Source organism: Delphinus delphis, chromosome 8, assembly GCF_949987515.2.
Source record: "Delphinus delphis chromosome 8, mDelDel1.2, whole genome shotgun sequence".
NCBI classification, from domain to species: domain Eukaryota; kingdom Metazoa; phylum Chordata; class Mammalia; order Artiodactyla; family Delphinidae; genus Delphinus; species Delphinus delphis.
The window spans coordinates 67348203-67368738 of NC_082690.1; the positions used below are offsets into that span (position 1 = coordinate 67348203).

At 43.3% G+C, this 20536-nt stretch overlaps 1 protein-coding gene across 1 annotated transcript in view; it reads left to right on the top strand.

Annotated features, from left to right (window-relative positions):
• MICAL2 (microtubule associated monooxygenase, calponin and LIM domain containing 2) overlaps positions 1-20536 on the top strand; it is a 222435-nt gene that overhangs the window by 158944 nt on the left and 42955 nt on the right. The window contains exons 29-31 of the mRNA XM_060018505.1: positions 886-960; positions 5655-5791; positions 6989-8330. Coding sequence (XP_059874488.1) covers positions 886-960; positions 5655-5791; positions 6989-8330 — 1554 coding nt within the window. The remainder of the gene's footprint in view (positions 1-885; positions 961-5654; positions 5792-6988; positions 8331-20536) is intronic.

Below are 20536 nucleotides of genomic sequence, written 5' to 3' on the forward strand. Positions count from 1 at the left end.
CTTTCCTTCCACACCTCCTGGTCCCACGTGTGGGAGCCGTTCAGGTGTGCCTTGCCCCGTCTTTCTCTCCGGCCGTGATGGAACCACCACGGAGACCTGGAGCCTGAGGCCAAATCTGAGGTCCCAGTGTGGGAGTGGGGTACATTTACACCCCACTCGTAGGTCCCAAATGGCTAAGACCCATTTCTTCTGCCTGTGATGTTAATTTTGCTCAGCTGATTCTCAAGGCCCAGCTGGGCAAAGGGTCTTCATAACGCAGCCCACGGCATCCTGCAAATGTGTTTCCATCAGAAGCAGGCCAAGAGGAGGGGTTGTGGCCATGGAGTGTCCAGGAGTTCAGTTAAAACTTGTTCCCAAAGGGTTTTGGGGGCTCTGGGGGTAGAGAGAGGGTGGAGCTTTCTGAAGCTTCCAGGCTTCGATGAGAGCAGCTCTGGTTCATCTATGACACATTTGGGGCTTTGATGGGAGACTTCAGCTCCAAAGAGCTGCTCTGCTTAAAATGAACGTGTCGTATATGCTTGTGTATATACGGACATATGTATATACATGTATGCATATAAACATGCATGCACACATGCTTATTAACAATGGGTGAGTTAGAATGATGGCTCATAATTTGAGATATTTTCTGAAAGAGGGCAGTACCTGGCCCATAGCAGGGTCTCAAAACAATTTGATGAGTGAATGAATGAAAAGTTGGAAGTGTGTGTCATAGGGACAGGATGGTTCGGTCTGAGGAAAGGAAGGGGCTCAGTCAATTATGACCATTAGTCTACTAACTTTTGGTAACTGGGCCATAAGAAAAAACTCCCTGTTTATCCTACCCGTTTAACAGACTCTTCCTCCCTCCCCATCTTCTCTCCCTCTTTCTTTTTCCCACCACAGTTCTGCAGAGGGCCAACAGCTTCCAGTTTCCAACTCCCAGCAAATACCAGAGCGGGAGAAGAAAATTCCAGCCGAGTGAGTCATGAGCTCCCTGGGGGGTGGGAGGGGGCAGGAGCTGTCTGATGAATTCCCAGGGGCAGCTGTTCTCACTCCTCACATGTCCTCTCTGAACTGGTCTCCTGGATGTGAGGGGCAAGGAAAGAAATGTACTGTTGGACTATTTCCACTGCTCACTAGAGGAAGCACTTTCCAAGGGATTTGCTACTTTTTCTTCTGCCTCCCCAGCTCCCCACTCTGGAGTCACAGGGCCTTAGAACTCTACAACTGCACTTGAAAGGGACCTTAGCGGCCATCCCTCCAATCTTCTTGAAACGCAGATGAGGAAACTGAGACCTGAGGGCTCTATACACTTTGATTCAGTACACTGGAGTTGGGCTGGGGGCATCAGCTTGACTTCGTGCAGTAGTGGGCAAAGCAATGAAGGAATCCGAAGACACACACACACCGCACACACGCACATACACAAACGCACAAATACACACCGCGCTGCTCCTTTTTCTGAGCAGGTTATGGTCCCGCATCCCAGGGAAGAGCAGGTGGGTGAGGACCAGGGCCCGCGGCGGGTGCCAAGGCAGTGGACTCCCACTAGGGGGCGCAGTGACCGCGTGCCCGGTTGCGCAGCGTCCCAGGGCCAGCATGTTCCTGGCGCTGCCCCAGTTACAGAGCAGAGATTCCATCTCTCCAATCCTGAGAGGGGGCAGGGGCTCTTCATCTGATCCCAAGTCCATCGCTGCCTTCCACCTCCTCCTGCCCCCATGCTCCCTCTCCGGACCTTGCTGTAGGAGGGGTAGACCCAGGAAAACCTGGGGTTAGATGAAGGCTTCTTAAAAGAAACACTGGAGATGGAATAGCGTGCTAATTTAGTTGACTCCTGCCTGCTGAGTCAACGCTGACTCCTGGCCAGTGAGTCATTCTCTGCAACCCCTAGACCTGCGGCCCTTTTCACTCGGGCCAGGCTGGGACAATGGGCACTTCTGGAACAGGACCAGGGCACACCTGAGTCGGCCACTTCACCTGGGGACCACCTAAAATGACTCTTGAACCATTGTGTGATCCCAGGCAGCGAAGGCGAGGGGAAGGAGGGAATCACCGTTTCCCGAAGGCCTGGGGCAGGCCTTTCCCACGCGTCTCATTTACTCCGCACCTCAGCCCCTCCCCAGTCATGGGAATTCTGCTTCTGTGGATGGGTCCCTTTGGGTGCAGATTCCATCCAGTGCTTCCAGCCGACTTCACTGAGTGCCACCAGTGCCAGGGGCCCAGCCCCGCCCTCAAGAAGTTCCTGATCTGGAGTGAGAGCAGGGAGTCTGGCGGGGGACCCTCCCAGCAGGGTGTGGGCGCTGGAGGAGGCACAGGAGAGAGGGGGCTGCTCACCAGCGGCCTGGCTTCTCAGCTGTGTCTTCAGTTACCCCAGGAGTATCAGGCGTGGGTTCTCAAGTGCATGTAAAAGCTGGTATGAGGGCAGGCCTTGAGTTTGAATCATTTCTATGGGCTTAGTGCCTAGCATGAGCCTGGTGCAGAAGGGGCACCCAGTCCTTGCTTGCAGAACGAATGAATAAGTGGATGAATGAATGAGTGAATGAATGAACGAACAAATGAGTGAACAAACTAAAGAACCAGGGACCAAGCTGGCTGAACTGAGTTGAACTCAGTGCAGGAACAAATAGAGAACGTGGGTTAGGCCTGAGCAGGCTGCAGCCCCTAGAGGGTGTTCCAAGACTTTGGGAGGATTTGAGTATTGCCTAAGCTCCAAGTTCTGGGGAGCTGCACCCTGGAATCCCAGTCTTTGTGAAAACCCTCAGAGCCATCTTTTTGGTCATCTTCATTTTGCCCAAAAGGAAACCCATTGGGCAAGGCTGGTCCTGTGGGAGGGAGCAGAGCTTGGGGCACACCAACTCCTCTATTCCTTCACTGCCCTGTTAAGGCTGGCTCTGGCCCCAGCCCCAGGCAAGAGGATGGAGGGGGCTGCGTGCCTGCCCTTATCGCCCTCACCCAGCTGACCATACTCACCAGAATGACCTCTAGGATCAAGGGAAAGGCCTCCATTGCCAGAGGGCCCAGAGAAGAGGCAGCTGACCCAGGAGGGATATGGGAGGAGCTGTAATCCAGACCCTGATCTGTTCATCGACCTCCTTTGCACAATGGGACTGGAAGGGCCAGTGGCACCCAGGACTGAGGTTCCTGCAGAGGGCAGGGCAGACCTGGCTGGACCATGCTGAGGTTTCAAGCAAAACAAGACAGGGCGAGAAGGACCTGAGTTGGTCAATGAGAACCGAGCCTGTGGGCCGTGAGTTAGAGGAATCCTGGCCAGGGTGGATGTGCAGCACCTCCTACCCCCCGGAACAGGTCAGCCGTTTAGCGGTGCCTTTATTGGACACCACTCACGTGCATGGGAGGAAGGGAAGGGGATGGAATGAATATTTAGCTAGCATGTGGCATTTACTTTGTGCTTTGCACTGGGCACCTCTTTTTATCCCATTTTATTTCTTTAGCTTCCGCATGAAACAGCACTAGGGTTCCCATTTTTCAGATGAAACTGAGGGGTTACGTAACTCAATGTGTCAGGTGGCTGGTGTGGGTGTGACAGGGGTGGGGGTCCCAGGCTCCCCTTTACCATCCTCTGAGGGAAGCCAAAGGCCTCAGGTGGGTGAAATTTCCCATCACCTGTCAGCTGGGCTCCGGCCTCCCCTTCCATTCCTAGGCACTGCCCACCTCCCAGGCAGTGGCTTGAATGGCAGGTGTTTTGCTTCCCCCACCTCCTCAAGCCCCCTGCCCCCAATTTCTATCCTGAAGACAGTCTTGAGGCTCACGTGTGGAGAGAGATCCCACTTGCTGGGTGGGGTTGGGGATTAGACACAGGAGAGGGGGGCAGCTCCCAGGTCATGACCTTGAGAACCCCAAGGCTTTCCTATCAGCTTGGCTCCCAAGGTGTCCTGGCTCTGTGTCGCAGGGTTCCCGGATCGCTCCTCGGGGGAACAAAAAGGCAGTCTGTGGAGCTGAGGGGACTTTGGGACAAGTTCAGGAGTTTGATTCAGGAGGTGGCAGAGAGAGGAGAATGAGGGGGCCAGGAAGAGGAGGAGAGGGAATTCAGCAGGAATTTGGCAAGCTGAGGACAGGAAGCAAGGCAACAACTGGCTCACAACTTTTCCCTTTTTAGGCTCGAACCATCTAATTGGGGGCTGAGAAGGGGGTTCGGGTGACAGGCAGGCCGGCCAGCCGCCCCCACCCCCCACCCAGCGTCAGCTCCTGGCAGCCAGTAGCCTTTGTCCCCAGCAGCTCCTTCCTGCCGCCCTCAGATCTGTTCCCCCAAGTTACCTTTTCCCCTGGAGCGCTTCCCTTGGGGAGCTTGCCGATGGTGTGTGTGGCCAGCTTTTCAGAGCCCGGGCCTGGGACGCAAGCTCTAACGTGCTTGCATTTGTAAGAGGAAAGCAGGACTGAGTACTGACAACCCCCTGTGTGGCTCCGCTATGCACACGGGTCTGGAAGGAACTCCTCTTGGAGTGAGGCCTGGGTTTAGCCTGGCCTGGGTGGGTCCCAGAGGAGGAACCTCTCAGCCAAAGCTTTGGGGAAACTGAGGCCAGGGGATTGTGTTTAGAGACAAGCTGAAATCTGAAGGCTGGACACCTTGGAGGGAAAGGGAAGTGGGTCAGCTGAGCCGCCAGAAGCAGGAAGTCTGACAGGAGTGGGTCGTTAGAGACAGTGGTCCTGGGAAGTCTCTGTGGAACAGCCTTTATGTGCCAGGAAGGCTAACAGGAGAGCTGGCTGGGCTGAAGGGTCAGACATTGAGTGGGCAAATCCGGAAGTGAGGATGGTGTCTCCTGAATCCCTTTGAGGACCTATTATTGAAACGGTCCAAGAGGGAAACAAAATGCTCGAGAGTTTAGATTAAGGTTACTAGGGGGGCCTGTGTGCGCACGTGTGTGTGTGCACTCATGAGAGAGGGAATGAGATTGATCTTATAGGCGACATCTGTCGGAATTCTGCTGTAACTAGACTAATTGGGTTCAGCTCCCACAGTTCAGGATGAGGCTCGTCCTCGGCCCTGGCCGCACTCCTTTCTCCCGTCGAGAAGGACAGCACATGCACTGGCTCTCATTTGTTCCCTGACCCACAGGAGCTTGGCACGAACTCCACTCCATATGCTTCAAATGATTTGATTATAACCTCCCTCCCTTGTGTTCTCTTAAAATCTCAAACTAACCATCTCGTCTGAGAGCCCCGTGATACACATGTGGGAGGAAGAGCCCGTTTCCTGGGCGGTGACTGCCTCTCCTGTCTATGCCCGTGGCGAATGGTCCAGCGTGCATCTTACGGGAAGAGGCCTCAGGTGGTTTATCGACTAAGTGATTTAATGCAGCCCCAGCTCCCCACCACGATGGCTCTAGGGCAAACCTTAGAGGTAGATGTCCGTTTCCCGGAAACAGCCTGGAGACCCCTGTTCTCACTCTCGGGGACATTCTCACGTGGGTGTGAGACACAGTGGTTCTTGGACTTTTCGTCCTGGGACCTACTTCCCCCGCAGGAGCCTGTTCAACACTCCTATGCCTGTTCTTCCAAGTCCCAAGCAGTGGGCTCCGGGGCCTCTGAATCCGTCTCTGGCATCTTCCTCCTTCTGACTCTATAGAGAGGAGCTTCACTGAAAACCTCCTCTTTTCCTGATAAAATAAGGAAGCTACAAGTCTGTAATGGAGAGCGTGTTCTGTCCTTGGTAGATATGACACCAGTGAACAACAAAAGACCTATGGCGCCTCCAAAGGAAGCTTCTCCTTCCCCTTCGCCTTCGCCTTCTCTGCCGTCTTCTTCTTCAGCTGGCGTCCCACACGCTCTGGATAGCTTCTCCCCGCCTCAGGTAAGTGCCCTCAGGGCCCTGCGCAGGTGGAGGACGACAAGCTGCCTGTACTCCTCCCACTTCCACACTGAGCTCTGGATTCCCAGCACTCTTGGGTCACCCCAGGTGCACAGCCAGGGCCAGAGGGATGCTCTGTCAGGAGTCCACCCCACACCTCTTCACTCGTCCATTCCACGAAAGTGCACCCTGCTCCTTCTCAGCCACGGAGGGCACAGCCACCCACTCGTTCAGCAGACTTTACAGGGCATGGGATCTGAGAGCTGCTAGGGCTTGTGCTCTGCCCTTGAGGGCCTCACAGAGGGGGTAGAGGAGCTGGCAGCTGTAGGATGGCAGGCACAGAACGCAGGGTACCTTTGGTAGCAGCTGAGGACCTTGGAAGCAACACCCCCTTGAATAGAAAATGGCATCACCGAGACAGTCATGGTTGGACTCTTTCCTTCAATATGGGTTTATCAAGCCTCTATTACCTGCCAGACCTTGTTCTAGGCTCTGGGAAGTAGAAGATCTAAGACAGAAAAGTACAGACTCTTGTGAAGCTCCCATGACCAGAGCTCTTGGCAGGGCACAGTCACTGCTTCTCCAGTCTTCTATATTCTCCCTTTGCCAAGGGCCAAGCTCCTGCATGCTAGACATGGCTGCTTTCTCAGTGGTGAGAGGCATGAGTCAGGTTTTGAAGGGTCACTGGAAGATCCTAAAGGCTATCCTGCCACCACAGCTCCAAGCCAGAAGGGTAGCTGTCTACCTTACCTTAATGGTCTCCAAAGAAGAAGCCTTGGTTTCTCGGTTGTTGGAGGAACATACCTATGGGTGGAATGTGCCCTTTAGTAGGGGCCATGGCTGAGCTTCCTTACGTGCCTGGCCACCCACAGGGACCAGGCCAGCCGTCCCCTCACTGGCCCAGGAGCTTGTCAGTGACTTTGCTTTCCTTTCTAGCTTCCTACCCACCTAATCTAAGGCTCAGGAAAGACTGGTCAGTGATATGGGGGCTCTGGGCCAATTCCAGCCCATCCCAAGGCAGCCACTTAGAAGGAAGAGTGGCCCTCTGAAATCATCCTAGGCAGAATTCTTTTTGACTTTGGGTATCCGAGATCTGGAGAGAGGAAGGGAGGGGGCTATAGACTGAGATGTGCGTTCCTCATATAAATAAATGCTGGGAACTTCTAAAAATCACTGCTCCTTTTTGCCTGTCCCTTCCAGGTGACAGTTTGCAACCCTCCTTCTCAGGTCTCGAGAGGTCATTTCAGTCCTTCCACCCCAGGCTTTCTGAGGCAAGCCAGAACCCAAGGACCACCCAAGGAAATCCCCCTGCATATCCCTCATGGCCAGGTGCTGGAGCAGACAGAATACTGCCTGGTGAGGCCTGGTGGAGACGGCCTCGAAAGCTCGAGGCCATCCGACCCTGCAGAGATGGCTTCTGATGGGAGTCAGGAAGCAGAGGCCCCTCCTGTGGGTACCAGAAGCACCCACAGAGGCCCACACCCCACTGGAGGGAAGGACAGGTGCTCGCCAGACCAACAGCTGTCTCCCAGGGCTGGAGAGGACCCTGGAGAAGGGAGTACCAGACCCAGGAGGGGAGAGGAGGGTAGGTCAGAGCTGGCAGAGGAGGAGAAGTCGGGCTTAAAGAAGCTGCTTCTCACTCGGGAGCAGAAGACTAGGTTGCTAGATTGGAATGACTCCAACCCTAAGAGCTTGCGCCTGGAAGCCAGGGTGCGACTTTCCCAGAAAAGCCCCGAGAATGGCCGAGGAGGAGGAGGGCTGAAACCAGTCCGCCCCTTGCTGCTCCCTCGGGCAGTGAGAGAGACCTTACCAGCCCAGAGAGAGGCTCAGGAGAAGATGAGGACCCCAGCTGAACGGACTCCCAGGGAGCAAAGCGTGGCCCCGCCCAAGTCCCCGCTGCGGCTCATAGCCAACGCCATCCGGAGGTCCCTGGAGCCGCTCCTCCCCAATTCCGACAATGGCAGAAAGGCCTGGGCCAAGCTAGAGTCAAAGACTTTGCCCACCAGCCCACCCCACGCTTGCACTCGCTCATTCAACCTTCGGAAAAGCAGCTCCAGTAAAGACTGGGACCAACGGTCCCCCAAGAGAGACATAGCGAGCAGGGCCTCAGCCTTCTTCTCCCTGGGCCCCCCAGCCGCCAGGGCTGCCCAGCCCTCAGCCCCGAGCCCTCCTGACCCTGCCCTCCGCACCCACAGTTTGCCCAACCAGTCATCCAAGACATTTCCTGCACTCGTGTCCCCACCCTGCAGCAAGATCGAAGATGTCCCCACCCTCCTGGAGAAAGTGAGTTTGCAAGAGACCGTCCCAGATGCTTCCAGGGATCCCAAGAAAAAGACCTCACTCTTTTCCTCCCTCAGACTCAAAGACAAATCTTTTGAGAGTTTCCTCCGAGAATCCAGACCAAGAAAGGACCTGCAAGACCTCTTCAGCAGCCCCAAGGGGAAGGTGCCGCCCATGGGCAATGCCCAGCCCCCAGAGAAGCTGGTCAATGGCACCTGTCTGGGGCAGGGGGTCCCTCCTCCTTCTCCAGAGAAAGATGCAAGTAAGTGGCTCTCTCCTAACAAAAGTCTACCGTTCATGCCGGGCAATTAGTTATTGGGTTAACAAGCAGGCATCTTTCATCTCTTTTTGCTTCTCAAATTAAATTCTGACAAAAGTAGGAAAACTTGAATTTAGAAAATTTGAAAAAAGTCTGAAAAAATTAAATTTGAAATTACGTTCTAGAAAGTTTTGGAAGAGGCAAAGAATCAACCATAATTCCGCTACTTTCCCACTCATTGACCATATGAATATTTTTCACTATTATACATAAAATTTTATCTTTTAAAGCAACATTATATCATAGCTATTAAGCCAGTTACCTCATAGTCTACAGAAATGTGATATAATGGCTGTAGAATATTCTGTCTAGTGTTTATGTTATTATTTAATGAACTATTTTCTTATCGTTTAACACATATATATATGAATATATTTATATTTTATATATGGTATTGAATGAACATTTTTATGCATATAGCTTTTTCTCTTCTTTGAGTTATATTTTTTTAGGATAGGTTCTAAGAAATGGAATTACTAGTTGAAAAGTGTGAGTTTTTTAAGATTCTTAACTGACACTGACAAATTGTTTTTTAAAAGAGAATTGTACGGGTAAAGACTATATAGGTTCTTTCTGTGTTATTTCTTACAACGGCGTGTTGTAAATTTCAATTAAAACAAGGGGAAGGTACCAGTTTATATTTCACCATTAATGAGAGTACCCTTTTCACCACACTGTTACCTGCATTCAGTATCATATTTTTTCAGTGTTGCTATTTTACTAGTCAAGAAAATGGTGTCTCTTTTAAACTTGTATTTTTTTTATTACTAGGTTAAACACACTTATGTATATTTGGCTACCAATGGGACCTAAGGCTTTTTTATATTTAAATCCGATTATAATTTTTCAAATTACAAAATTAATTAATATATCAAGAGATCAGAATAATTCAACAATAAGGAAATATTTTTTAAAAGTAACAATCTCTCATATCCTTAGAGACAGTGTAAACACTTTTTTGTTGTTGCTATTTGTTTGATTGCTTTAAACAAACTGATTCTACCATCTCTATTGTTGAGAACTTTTTCTTTATTTCTTCAAACTTTAAAAACATTTAACTTTTATTTTGGGACTTCAGTTTTCAAGCAAAAAATTATTTCTCTCTTTTGGTGCTTTACTCAGAAAGCTATACAGATTAACAAGAGACTTTATTTTCAGCCAATTCAGGATTAGCATGGACAGGCTGGTGTATAACTACACCCTTTTTATTACATCATAAAGTTTAATCATGCTGTGCATTTTTTGATAGATAATACATTCACATGGCTCAAAATAAAAGGGTACAAAAGGCACAAAATGAATAGTCCTATCTCCCATCCCTGTCCCTGTCTGTCCCTGAGCCGTCCAGGTCCTATCCCTGATGACAGATACTATTATCAGGTTCTTGGGCATTCTTCCAGACAAAATTTATGAATATATGAGAAAATTTACATATCATATTCTTTCTTTTTTGAACAAATAATAACATGCTAGCATATTGTACATACTTTTTTTGAACTTTTAATTTTATTTTGGAGATCATTCTGTGTTAGTACATAAAGAACTTTCTCCTTCATTTCATAGCTCCATGGTATTCCATTGTGCAGATGTACCATAATTTACGTAGCCAGTCAGTCCCCTGTGATGGAAAGCTTAAGTATTTCAAAATTTTGTTATTGCAAACAGTGCTACAATAATGAAGAACTTGGGCCATTTGGCATATGTGTGAATTTACCTCTAAGATAAATTCCTAGAAGTGGAAGTGCTGGAACACAGTACATGTGAATTGAGAATTTTGATAGATATTGCCAAATTGTCCTCCATCAAAGTGGTGCTGCTTCACCCTCCCCAGCAGCAAAGCATGAGAGTGCTATTTCTACACTGCAGTGCGCTACCCAACTTTAAAAAAAAATCTTTACCAGCCTGATTACAGATTGAGCATCTCTTCATACACTGAAGAGTCATTTGTATTTCCTTTTCTGTGAACTGTTGTTTCTGTCTTTACCTAGTTTTCTGTTGGGTTGTTGGTATTTTTCTTGATAATATGTAGGGACTCTTGTAAAAGGGAAACGTAGCTTTTTTCTTGTGATATAAATTACAAATACTTTTTCCAGCTTCTTGTTTGCATTTAACTTTGTTTATGGTGATTTTTGCCACATAAAATTTTACTTTTATATAATAGTTGTAGCAATTTTCCATTTTATGGCTTCTGGGCTTTGTACAATATAATTCAGAAAGAACTTTTTCTAAGTTTATGGACAAAGTTTCTTATTTTTTTACATTTATATGTTTATATCAAGAAATTACCCTAGTATAAAATGTGAGCTATGGATCCAACCTTCTTTTTTTAGATGTCTCTTTGGTTATCCTAAAATAATTTAGTGAATATTCATCTTTTCTTCTCTTATGTGAGATGACATCTTTATCATATATCAGATTCCTGTACTTGGGCTGATTTCCACACCATCTATTATATTCTATTGAGTTGTCTGTTATGTATCAGTTCCATACTGTTTTGATTATTTTCCTTTATATATTTAAAAAATTCTGTATTTTACCATCTGGTAGGAAGAGTATTTCATTATTGATCTTCTCTTTCAAAACTTTCCTGGCTCTTCTTGCTTCTTTGATATTCTGTATGGACTGAGCATTAGCTTGCCTATGTACCCCCAAAATCCTGTGAGTACTTTTATGGGATTAAGTTTACAAACTAACTCGGTGAGAATTTACAACCTTATGATATGGATTGCCTTTCCATTTGCCCATATCTTTTTTTGTGACCCTCTGGAATATTCTAAACTTTACATCATACAGATCTTGCATATTTATTAAGTTTATTACTAGATACGTTTGTTTTTGTTGCTGTTATAAATAAGATATTTTCCATTTTATCCTCCTACTATTGTGTATATGAAATTTATTGATTTCTGTATAGTAATTTTTGACCCATCCATTTTTACTAAATTCTCTTTGCTTGTTAATGTTTTTCAATGACTTCTCCTAGGTCCTCCCCAAATATACAGTCATAACATCTACAAATAATGATAATTTTACCTCTTGTTTTTAAGTTGTGTAGCACTAACTTATTCTGTTTCCTAGTTTCTTTGGTTTCCACCATCTCTAGAACAATATTAAGGTAGTGATAATGGTTTCTATATTATATTCTGAACTTTAATGAGAATGCATCTCATTAAATGTTTTCCCATTTAAGCATGGTGCTGGCTTCTGGGTTGACCCAGATATATTTTGAGAAAATAGCCATCTAGTCCTGTTTTATTAAAAGTATTTTAAATCATGAATGGATGTTGAATTTTATTAAATGTTAGCACAATTTGAGATGACTGCATGATTTTTGCTCCATAGTTTAATTAATAGTATGAATTATGTAATGGATTCGCTGATACTGAACCATCCTTGTATTGCTGAAATAAATACCACTCAGTCATGGTGTCTTATTATTTAATATACTTTTCTGTTCTGTTTGCTGATATTTTATTTAAGATTTTTGCATCAAATTCATAGTGAGATTAACCTTTAGTTTACTTACATCCTATTTATATGACTTCTGTATGTGCTGATTAGAATAAGTTGGGGTAAATGTGTTTTCCTGATTTATTTTCCACGGAGGGCTGCATTCATTTATATTCATTAGGAAGTGGTGTGACTTCCTTAGCTTGGAACAGAATGGGAGTGCAGAATGGAATTAGGTTAAAGCTGACCAGCTCTGAAAATAGTGCCTGGACCCATCGCATGGAAGAGCTTTGTGTTTCTGAGGTGTTCTTAAGTCAGTATCCTAAGAATGTAAAGATTTTACCTACCCTATCAGATAAGGCCCATTAGTTTCCTTGTATTTCCCTGCCCTCGCCCAGCCTACCAATCACAAATACACACACACACACACACACACACACACACACACACACACACACACACACACATAGAGCTCACTTTACACTTAACTTCCTGCACACTTCGTGCAATGGAGAGAGAAAACAGTATTGAAACAGAGAGTGAGAAACTTTCAAAATTTATTCAAATGGAAATACCTCAGATTTATGATCACTTGAATAAAGAGCCAGCTGAAATTTAATTTTTCTCATTTTTACAACACACCTTGCCAGGTAAATTATTGGTAAACATAAACTTCTCAGAGTCTTTTACTTGGGGGCATAAACTGACTTCAAGCACTTACCAGTGCCAATTTTATACCAACAATTTTAATGCTAATTATTGCTCCTCTATGTAATTAAACAAAGCACCCTGAGAACCTCTCTTTTAAAATTTTTGTGTAAAATATTTATTGCAGTATAAAATACATGCACAAATATTAAGTACAAAACTGATGAATTTTTGCAAAGTGCACATTTGTGTAATCACCTTGGAGATCAAGATATAGAACACTACCAGCATTCAGAAGACTCCCTCATGCTTCTTCCCAAATATATGTGCCACCCAACAAAAGTGCGTACCATCTGACTTCTGTCGTCTTAGATTATTTTTGCAATTTTTTGACTTTATAAATTTGAATCATTCAGTCTTGTGGTAGGCAAAATTCTGAGAGGACCCCATGCTGCCTGCCTCCCATGTTCTTGCCCTGTGTACTCTCGTCCTCTTGAGTATGGTGGAATGTGAATATGGTGGATCTCACTCCTGTGCTTAGGGTATGGGGTTTTGCAATTGTAATTAAGTTCCAAGACAATTGAGTTTGAGTTCATCAAAAGGGAAATGGGTAGGCCTAACGTAATCGGGTGAGCCCTTAACAAGGACTGGGCCCTTCCCGAAGTCAGAAATTCAAAGCATGAGAAAAACATGGTCCTGCTGGCCTCGAAGGAGTAACCTGTCATGCAGTGAGAGAACTTATGAGCAGGAGGCCTCTAGGAGCTACAACCAGCTGACAGCCAGCAAGAAAACGGACCCCGTGTCCTACAACCTGGAACTGAATTCTGCCAACAATCTGAATGAGCTGGAAGAGAACCCTTAGCTGCAAATGAGACCCCAACCCAGTGGACACCTTGACTGCAGCTTTGGGAGACACTGAGCAGAGGACCCAGTGGAGCCAGGCCTGCACTTCTGACCTACATGACTATGAGATAATCAGTAGGTGCTATTGTAAGCTGCTATCGTGTTCACTGCTCCCACAACAATAGAAAACTAATACAAGTATGTGCTCTTTTGTGCCTGGCTTCTTTCACTAAACGTTAAGGGGGATGTATCCATGTCCATATGCGTAGCAGTGGTTTCCTCTTTTCCACCACCTCATTTTATTCGCTTGTATGAATATGACACTCTTTACTGGTGCATTCTGATGCTGGGCACTTAGGTTGTCTTCAGTTGTTTTTATTGTGAAGAATGCTGCTTTCAGCACCCTTATACATAGTGTTTCTGTTGGGTATTGTCAAAGATAAACAAAGCCAGATACTAGTTAAAGTGGTAAGGACAGAGTTTAATTAGTAATTTATTGTTACAGTAGGTAAGAGAGTTCAGTATGAACTGAACTCAGCTTCGATTTTGCCAGAGGTGGCTGGGTGTTTGACAGGGAGAATGAGGGAATAGGGAGAGGGGTGAGTGGGGTCTCAGTAGAGTCAGGGAAGTGAAAAGTTCTACACCCTCGGTTAGTGTAAATGCTGGTTAGGTCAGCTGGGTCTGTTAGCTGGCAGTGATTGAAGTTAGGATTCTATCCTCCCCCAGAAACTGGGAGACTGAGGCCCTATCCTTCCTGATGATTGCATTTGAAAGGACTGGCTTTCTGGTCCTCCTGAGTAGTAGGAGATACATATACATCCCAAAGGGACAGAAGCAGCATTGACAGTTGTAAGCCCTTTTTAGTAAAGGCTCTAAGAAAGTGTGGTCAGGAGCCTACAGACAGGTGTTGGCTAAAACAAACAGTAAATTCATTTGTCAGTCTTGAGTTTTCTCAGGCAGGTACTTTAAGGGGGACTGGGTCATCCTAAGGATGTGGCCTTGAACTGTTAGAAACTGCCAGTGTTTAAGTCTTTCAGTGTAGGAAGAAGAGGGTGGGCTAAACTATTTGTGTTGAGAGCCTAGTTGCTACGGGCCAAGTTTGAGGTCTAGTCGAGGGGGCTCAGGTGAGCTTGGCTAGAGTATGGGCGAAGAGAGAATCTCTGTCAGTACGTACCTGGGAGTGAATTGCTAGGTCCTGGGGTTAGGCGTGATTGGTTTGCTTTAGTAGGTACTGTCAAGTGGTTTTCCAAAGTGGTTGTGCCAATGTGTATACCCTCCAGCAGGAACTGAGAACTCCCCTTGACCTACATCCTTGAGAACACTCCATAGTTTCTGTTTTGTTTTGTTTTGTTGATGTCACCATTTTTATGGACGTGTGGTGGTATCTTATGGATTTAATTGGCATTTACCTGATAATGATGTTGCACTATTGTTCACATGCTTATGTAGATATTTTCTTGTATGATATCTCTATTCAAGTCTTTTGTCCATACTTTCATTATGTAGTCAGCCCTTTCCTTATTGGTTTGTAATCTGTGTAGATTCTGGATATAAGTCCTTTGTCAGATATATGTATATATAAAACATCTTCTCCCACTCTTCCGCTAACTTTTTCACTCTCTAAAGGTGTTTTTGATAAACAAAGGCACTTATTTTAATAAAGCCAAATTTATCAATATTTTCCCTTATTGTTGTTGATTTTTACATCCTGTTTATGAGATCTTCCCTATCCTGAGGTCACAAAGATACTGTTGTGTGTTACCTTCTGGAATTGCACTGTCCAATAGGGTAGCCACTATTTCACACTTGAGATAGGGCTAGTGTGAGTAAGGAATTGAATTTTTAATTTTATTTATGTTAATGGATTTAAATTTTAAAACTGAAGCTGTATAAAATATTTTTCTATTCAACTCAACTTTTCTCTTTTGATAGGATTACATTTCACTTTAATTATTGAAAATGTATTGTCTAAACCAAGATGTGCTCATTCCAAGAAGCTCTCATTGTCTGGTTCACAAAATGCCCCTGGCCAGATGCTCAGCATCAAAGACATAAGGGCCTTGAAAGTTCTAACAAGCCAGAAAAGGGTTGATGTTCCCCTCCGTGGAAAGTAGCACTGGCCTTCAACAGCACAGACATTCCCGTTTGGTTAAGCCACAGCTTACTCTTGGGCTGGGAGTCCTTGTGGGGGAAAGTTGTAGATGTTTACAAATTCAAGCCCATGTTTAAAACCATTCAAGGGCTTCCCTGGTGGCACAGTGGTTAAGAATCCACCTGCCGATGCAGGGGACACGGGTTTGAGCCCTGGTCTGGGAAGATCCCACATGCTGCGAAGCAGCTAAGCCCATGCACCACGACTACTAAGCCTGTGCTCTGCAGCCCGTGGTCTGTAACAAGAAAAGCCACCGCAATGAGAAGCCCACTCACAGCAACAAAGAGTAGCCCCTGCTCACTGCAACTAGAGAAAGCCCGCGCACAGCAACAAAGACCCAACGCAGCCAAAAATAAATAAATAAATATTTTAAAATTTTAAAAAACCATACAAATACTTCCAAAATATTAAAGTTATATCTGAAAACCATTTGTATGGTTCTTTCCGTAAATTTCAAAGGTCAGTAACTATTATTTTGGTGCATATAGCGGGCTGTACCAAGTAATCTCTCCCCTTTAGCATCCCGGCAAATCATCCCAGGTAAACTGGTTATTACTTCAGTCACTTATTTATCACCAGTGATGAGTTTCATTTTGGGAGTGCATGTAATTTTTATAAAATTTACCTTGTTTTCCACAAATCTTTTCCACAAATAAAGGAGCTATATATGAAAAAAAAAAAAACAAGAAACAAGATGTGCTGTAATTATAAAATATGCACCAGATTCTGAAGACTTAGTTTGAATGAAATAATGTAAAAGATCTCATTAATATTTTTATATTTGATTACACATTGAAATGATAATATTTTTGAAATTTGAGCTAAACATATGATTAAGACTAATTTCATCTGTCTGTTTTTACATTTTTTAATGTGGCTACTAGAAAATTATAAATGACATACATGGCTCATGTTGGATTTCTATTGTACAACACTGTTATAGAAGCTTTATTATTTTATCTTTTATAATTAAGTCTATGACCAACGTAAGATAGATTTTTGTATATTCTGTGAGGTAGGGTGAGTGTTTATTTTTTTTCCATGTTGTTATCCAGTTGATTCAGCAGCATTTATTTAAAAAGCCATCTCTTTCCCCCACTTCATTGCAGTGACACTTTTGTCATTAATGAGGCAGGTTCATTTTTGAACCTTCTATTCATTTCCACTGGTTTGTCTGTCCTCGCACCTGAATCGCGCTGTTTTCATTATGTGGTTTTATAATAAATCTTCATAGTCTGAAGTAAATTCTCCACTTTGTTCTTCAAGATTGTTTGATATTCTTGGCCTTTTGCATTTCCATATGACTTACAGAATCAACTCATCAATTTCCACAAAAATATTTTCTGGGCATATGACTAGTATTGCATTGACTCCAGAGATAAATTTGGAGAAAATTAACATCTTTATAATAGTAAGTCTTCAAATCCCTGGACATGATACATTCCTAAAGACTTCTGCAATTTCTGTCGGTGTTTTGTAGTTGTAGTGATCTTGCACAATTTTCATTACATATATTCCCTGGTGTTCAACTTTTGTGTGTGCAGTTAAAATGATACAGTTTAAAATTGATTAATTTAGAGACATTTGATAGCTTTAGAATATTGTGTCTTCTGATCTGAGAACACACTATAACCCTCTATTTAGTCAGAGTTCATAAAAATTCTGGTTATAAGTCCTTTATCAGATATGTGTTTACAAATATTTTCTCCCAGCTAGTGGATTGTCTTTTCATTTTCGTCATCCAAAGAACAGCAGTTTTTAATTTGATGAAGTCAAATTAATTAATTTTTTTAATAATTTGAATTAGATTTAAGAAATCTTTCTAAACCCAAAGTTACTAAGGCTTTCTCCTATGTTTTCTCTCAGAAGTTTTACAGTTTTTAGCTTTTGGGCTTAAGTCTATAATCCAATTCTAATTAATTTCTTATAGTAAATAAAAGTCAAAGTTTTTTGCCCATACATATCCAATTTTTAAAGCACCACTTGTTAAAAAGTCTCTTCTTCCCCCACTGTGTTACAATGTCATCTTTACAGATAATCAGTTGACTATATACGTGTGGGTTTACCTCTGCTCTCTACTCTGTTCCATTGATCTGTATGTTTATCCTTATACTCTCTTGATTACTAGAGATTTAGAGTAAGTCTTGCAAACAGGTAGTGGGAGTCCTCAAATTTTGTTCTTAAAAGTTATTTTGGCTATTCTAGGTCTTTTGTGTTTCCATAAAAATTTTAAATTTAGCTAGTCAATTCCTACCAAATAAGCCTGCTGGAATTTTGATTGGGACTGTTTTTAGTCTCTAAATAATTGGGGAACAATTGATACCTACTGAGTCTTTCAGTCCATGGAGATGCAATATCTCTTAATTTATTTAGGTTTTCTTAGTTTTCAGTGTGTAGTTCCTGCGCATATTTTGTTAAATGTATCCCTTAAGAATTTCACAGTTTGTTGTGTTACTACTGTAAATGGAGTGGCTTTCTTAATTTTGATTTTCAGTTGCTCATTGTTAATATGTAGAAACGCAATTGACTTTTTCTATTGTCCTTGCTAAAATCACTTATTATTCTAGTAGCTTTTTTGTGAGATTTTCTACGCAGATAATCATGTTGTCTGAAAATAAAGACGGTTTGACATCCTCCTTTCCAGTTTGTATACCTTTTATTTAACTTTCTTGTACTGCCTGGGACCCCCTATACAGTGCTAAATAGAAGTGGTAATAAATAGATCGTTATCTTTTTAACCCAATATCAGAAGGTTTATCTTTCTATTTGCTGTAGATTATTTTTATAGGTACTCTTTTTATTGGTTATAACATTATGTGCTTAACATGTACAGCATTATATTTTGACTCCTGTATACACTACTGTGTGCTCACAGCCAGAGTTTTAGTTCCCATCCATCACCATACAGTTGACCCTCTTTACCCGTTTTTCCCTCTGGTACCCTCTTCCCTCTGATAACCATTACTCTGTTCTCTGTATCCACATGTTTGTTTTTATTTGGTTTGATTTGATTTGTTCATTAATTAATTTATTTTTATATTCCACATATAAGTGAACTCATATGTATTTGTCTTTCTCCATCTTATTTCACTTAGCATAAAATCCTCAAGGTCCATCCATGTTGTCACAAATGGCAAGATGTCATCCTTTTTTATGGCTGAGTAGTATTCTCTCCTATACCACATCTCTATGAACGTAGCATAGTGATGAACGTAGCATAGTGTATATATCTGTGATGAATGCAGTATAATGATGAACATAGCATAGTGTGTATATCTTTTGAAATTAATGTTTTGTGCTCTTTGGATAAATACCCAGAAGTGGAATAACTGGATCATATGGTAGATCTATTCTTAATTTTTTGAGGAACCTTCACACTGTTTTCAACTGTGGCTGCACCAATTTATATTCCCACCAGCAGTATATGAGGGTTCCTTTTGTTAGATATGTAACTACTCGGATTTTCTATTTCTTCTTATGTCAGTTTTGTAAGTCATGTTTTTCCATAAATTTGTCCATTTAATCTAAATTTTCAAATTTATTGTCATAAAATGGTTTATGGTTACTAGCTTCCTTTAGTACTCTGTAGGACTTTTTATGCCCCGTATTGGTAGGTGTGCTTTCTGTCTCTTTTCTCTCAGTCATTCTTCGTTGAAGTTATCAATTTTTTTTTGAAGTTATCAATTTTATTCATCTTTTTAAAGAAGAAAAATTTTGCTTTGTTAATTTTCTATTTTATTTCTGCTTTGTCTGTATTGTCTTTCATAATCTGTTCTTATCTTGAGTATTGTCTTCCTTTTTGGTTTCCTTAGGTTCATTTGGTGGTTCTTTTTCTAGTTTCTTGAAGTAGATCTTAGAGCATCAATTCTCAACTTTTCTCTTTTGCATAATGTATAATTTAAAGCTCTGAATTCCCCTCTAATCTTCACTTTAGCTGCATTCTATTCATTTTGTTATACCATATTTTTTATCATCAGTTAATTTAAATTTATTTTTACTTCTTCTTTGATCTGTAGGTTGTTAGAAAGTATTGCTTAAGTTCTAATCATTTTGAAGTGTTCTACTTATATTTTTTATTAATTGATTTCTAGCTTAACCTTACTGTTGTCAGAAGACATACTATGTATGACTTCAGTTCTTTGAAATTTGTTGATACTTGCTTTATGGGTTGGCATATCACCAATTTAGTGAATGTTCCATGTGCTCTGAAAAAAATTATATTCTCTAGTTATTGAGGATGTTGTTTTATATCCGTCAATTAGGTCAAATATATTAGTCGTGTTTGCTCAAATCTTCTATATCCTTACAGGTTGTCACCTGTACTTCTGACCAACCAGTTATAAGTAGAGGTTCCCCCAGTTCCTTCCTTGGGTTCAATAATTTGCTAGTCTGGTGTAGAACTCAGGGAAACACCTACTTACACTTATTAGTTTATTATAATGGATATGATAAAGGATACAGATGAATAGCCTGATGAAGAAATACATAGGGTGAAGTCTGGAAGGGTCCCAAGCACAGGAGCTTCTGTCTCCATGGAGCTGGGGTGCAACACCCTCCCAGCACATGGATGTGTTCACCAATCTGGGAGCTCTCTAAACCCTGTACTTCAGGGATTTTTATGGAGGCTTCATCACATAGGTATGATCGATTATTAACTCACTTTCCAGCCCCTCTCCCCTCTTCAGAGGATGGAGGGGTAGGGATGATAGTTCTAAGCTTCTAATCATGGCTTGGTCTTTCTAGTGACCAGTCCCCATCCACAAGCCCACCAAGAGCCACCTCATTAGAACAAAAGAAACTCCTATCACCTGGGAAATTCCAAGGGTTTTAGGACCTTTTTGTCAGGAATTGGGGTCAAAGATCAAATATTAGCAGAAGCCAGGGGCAGAGACCAATACAGAAAGTCCCTGATTTACACTGATTCAATTTGAAATTTTTTGACTTTATGGTAATGCAAAAGCAATATGCATTCATTAGAAACCATACTTCACATTTTGAATTTTGATCTTTTCCCAGACAAAGCAATATGTGGTACCATACTCTCCAGAGAGCCACA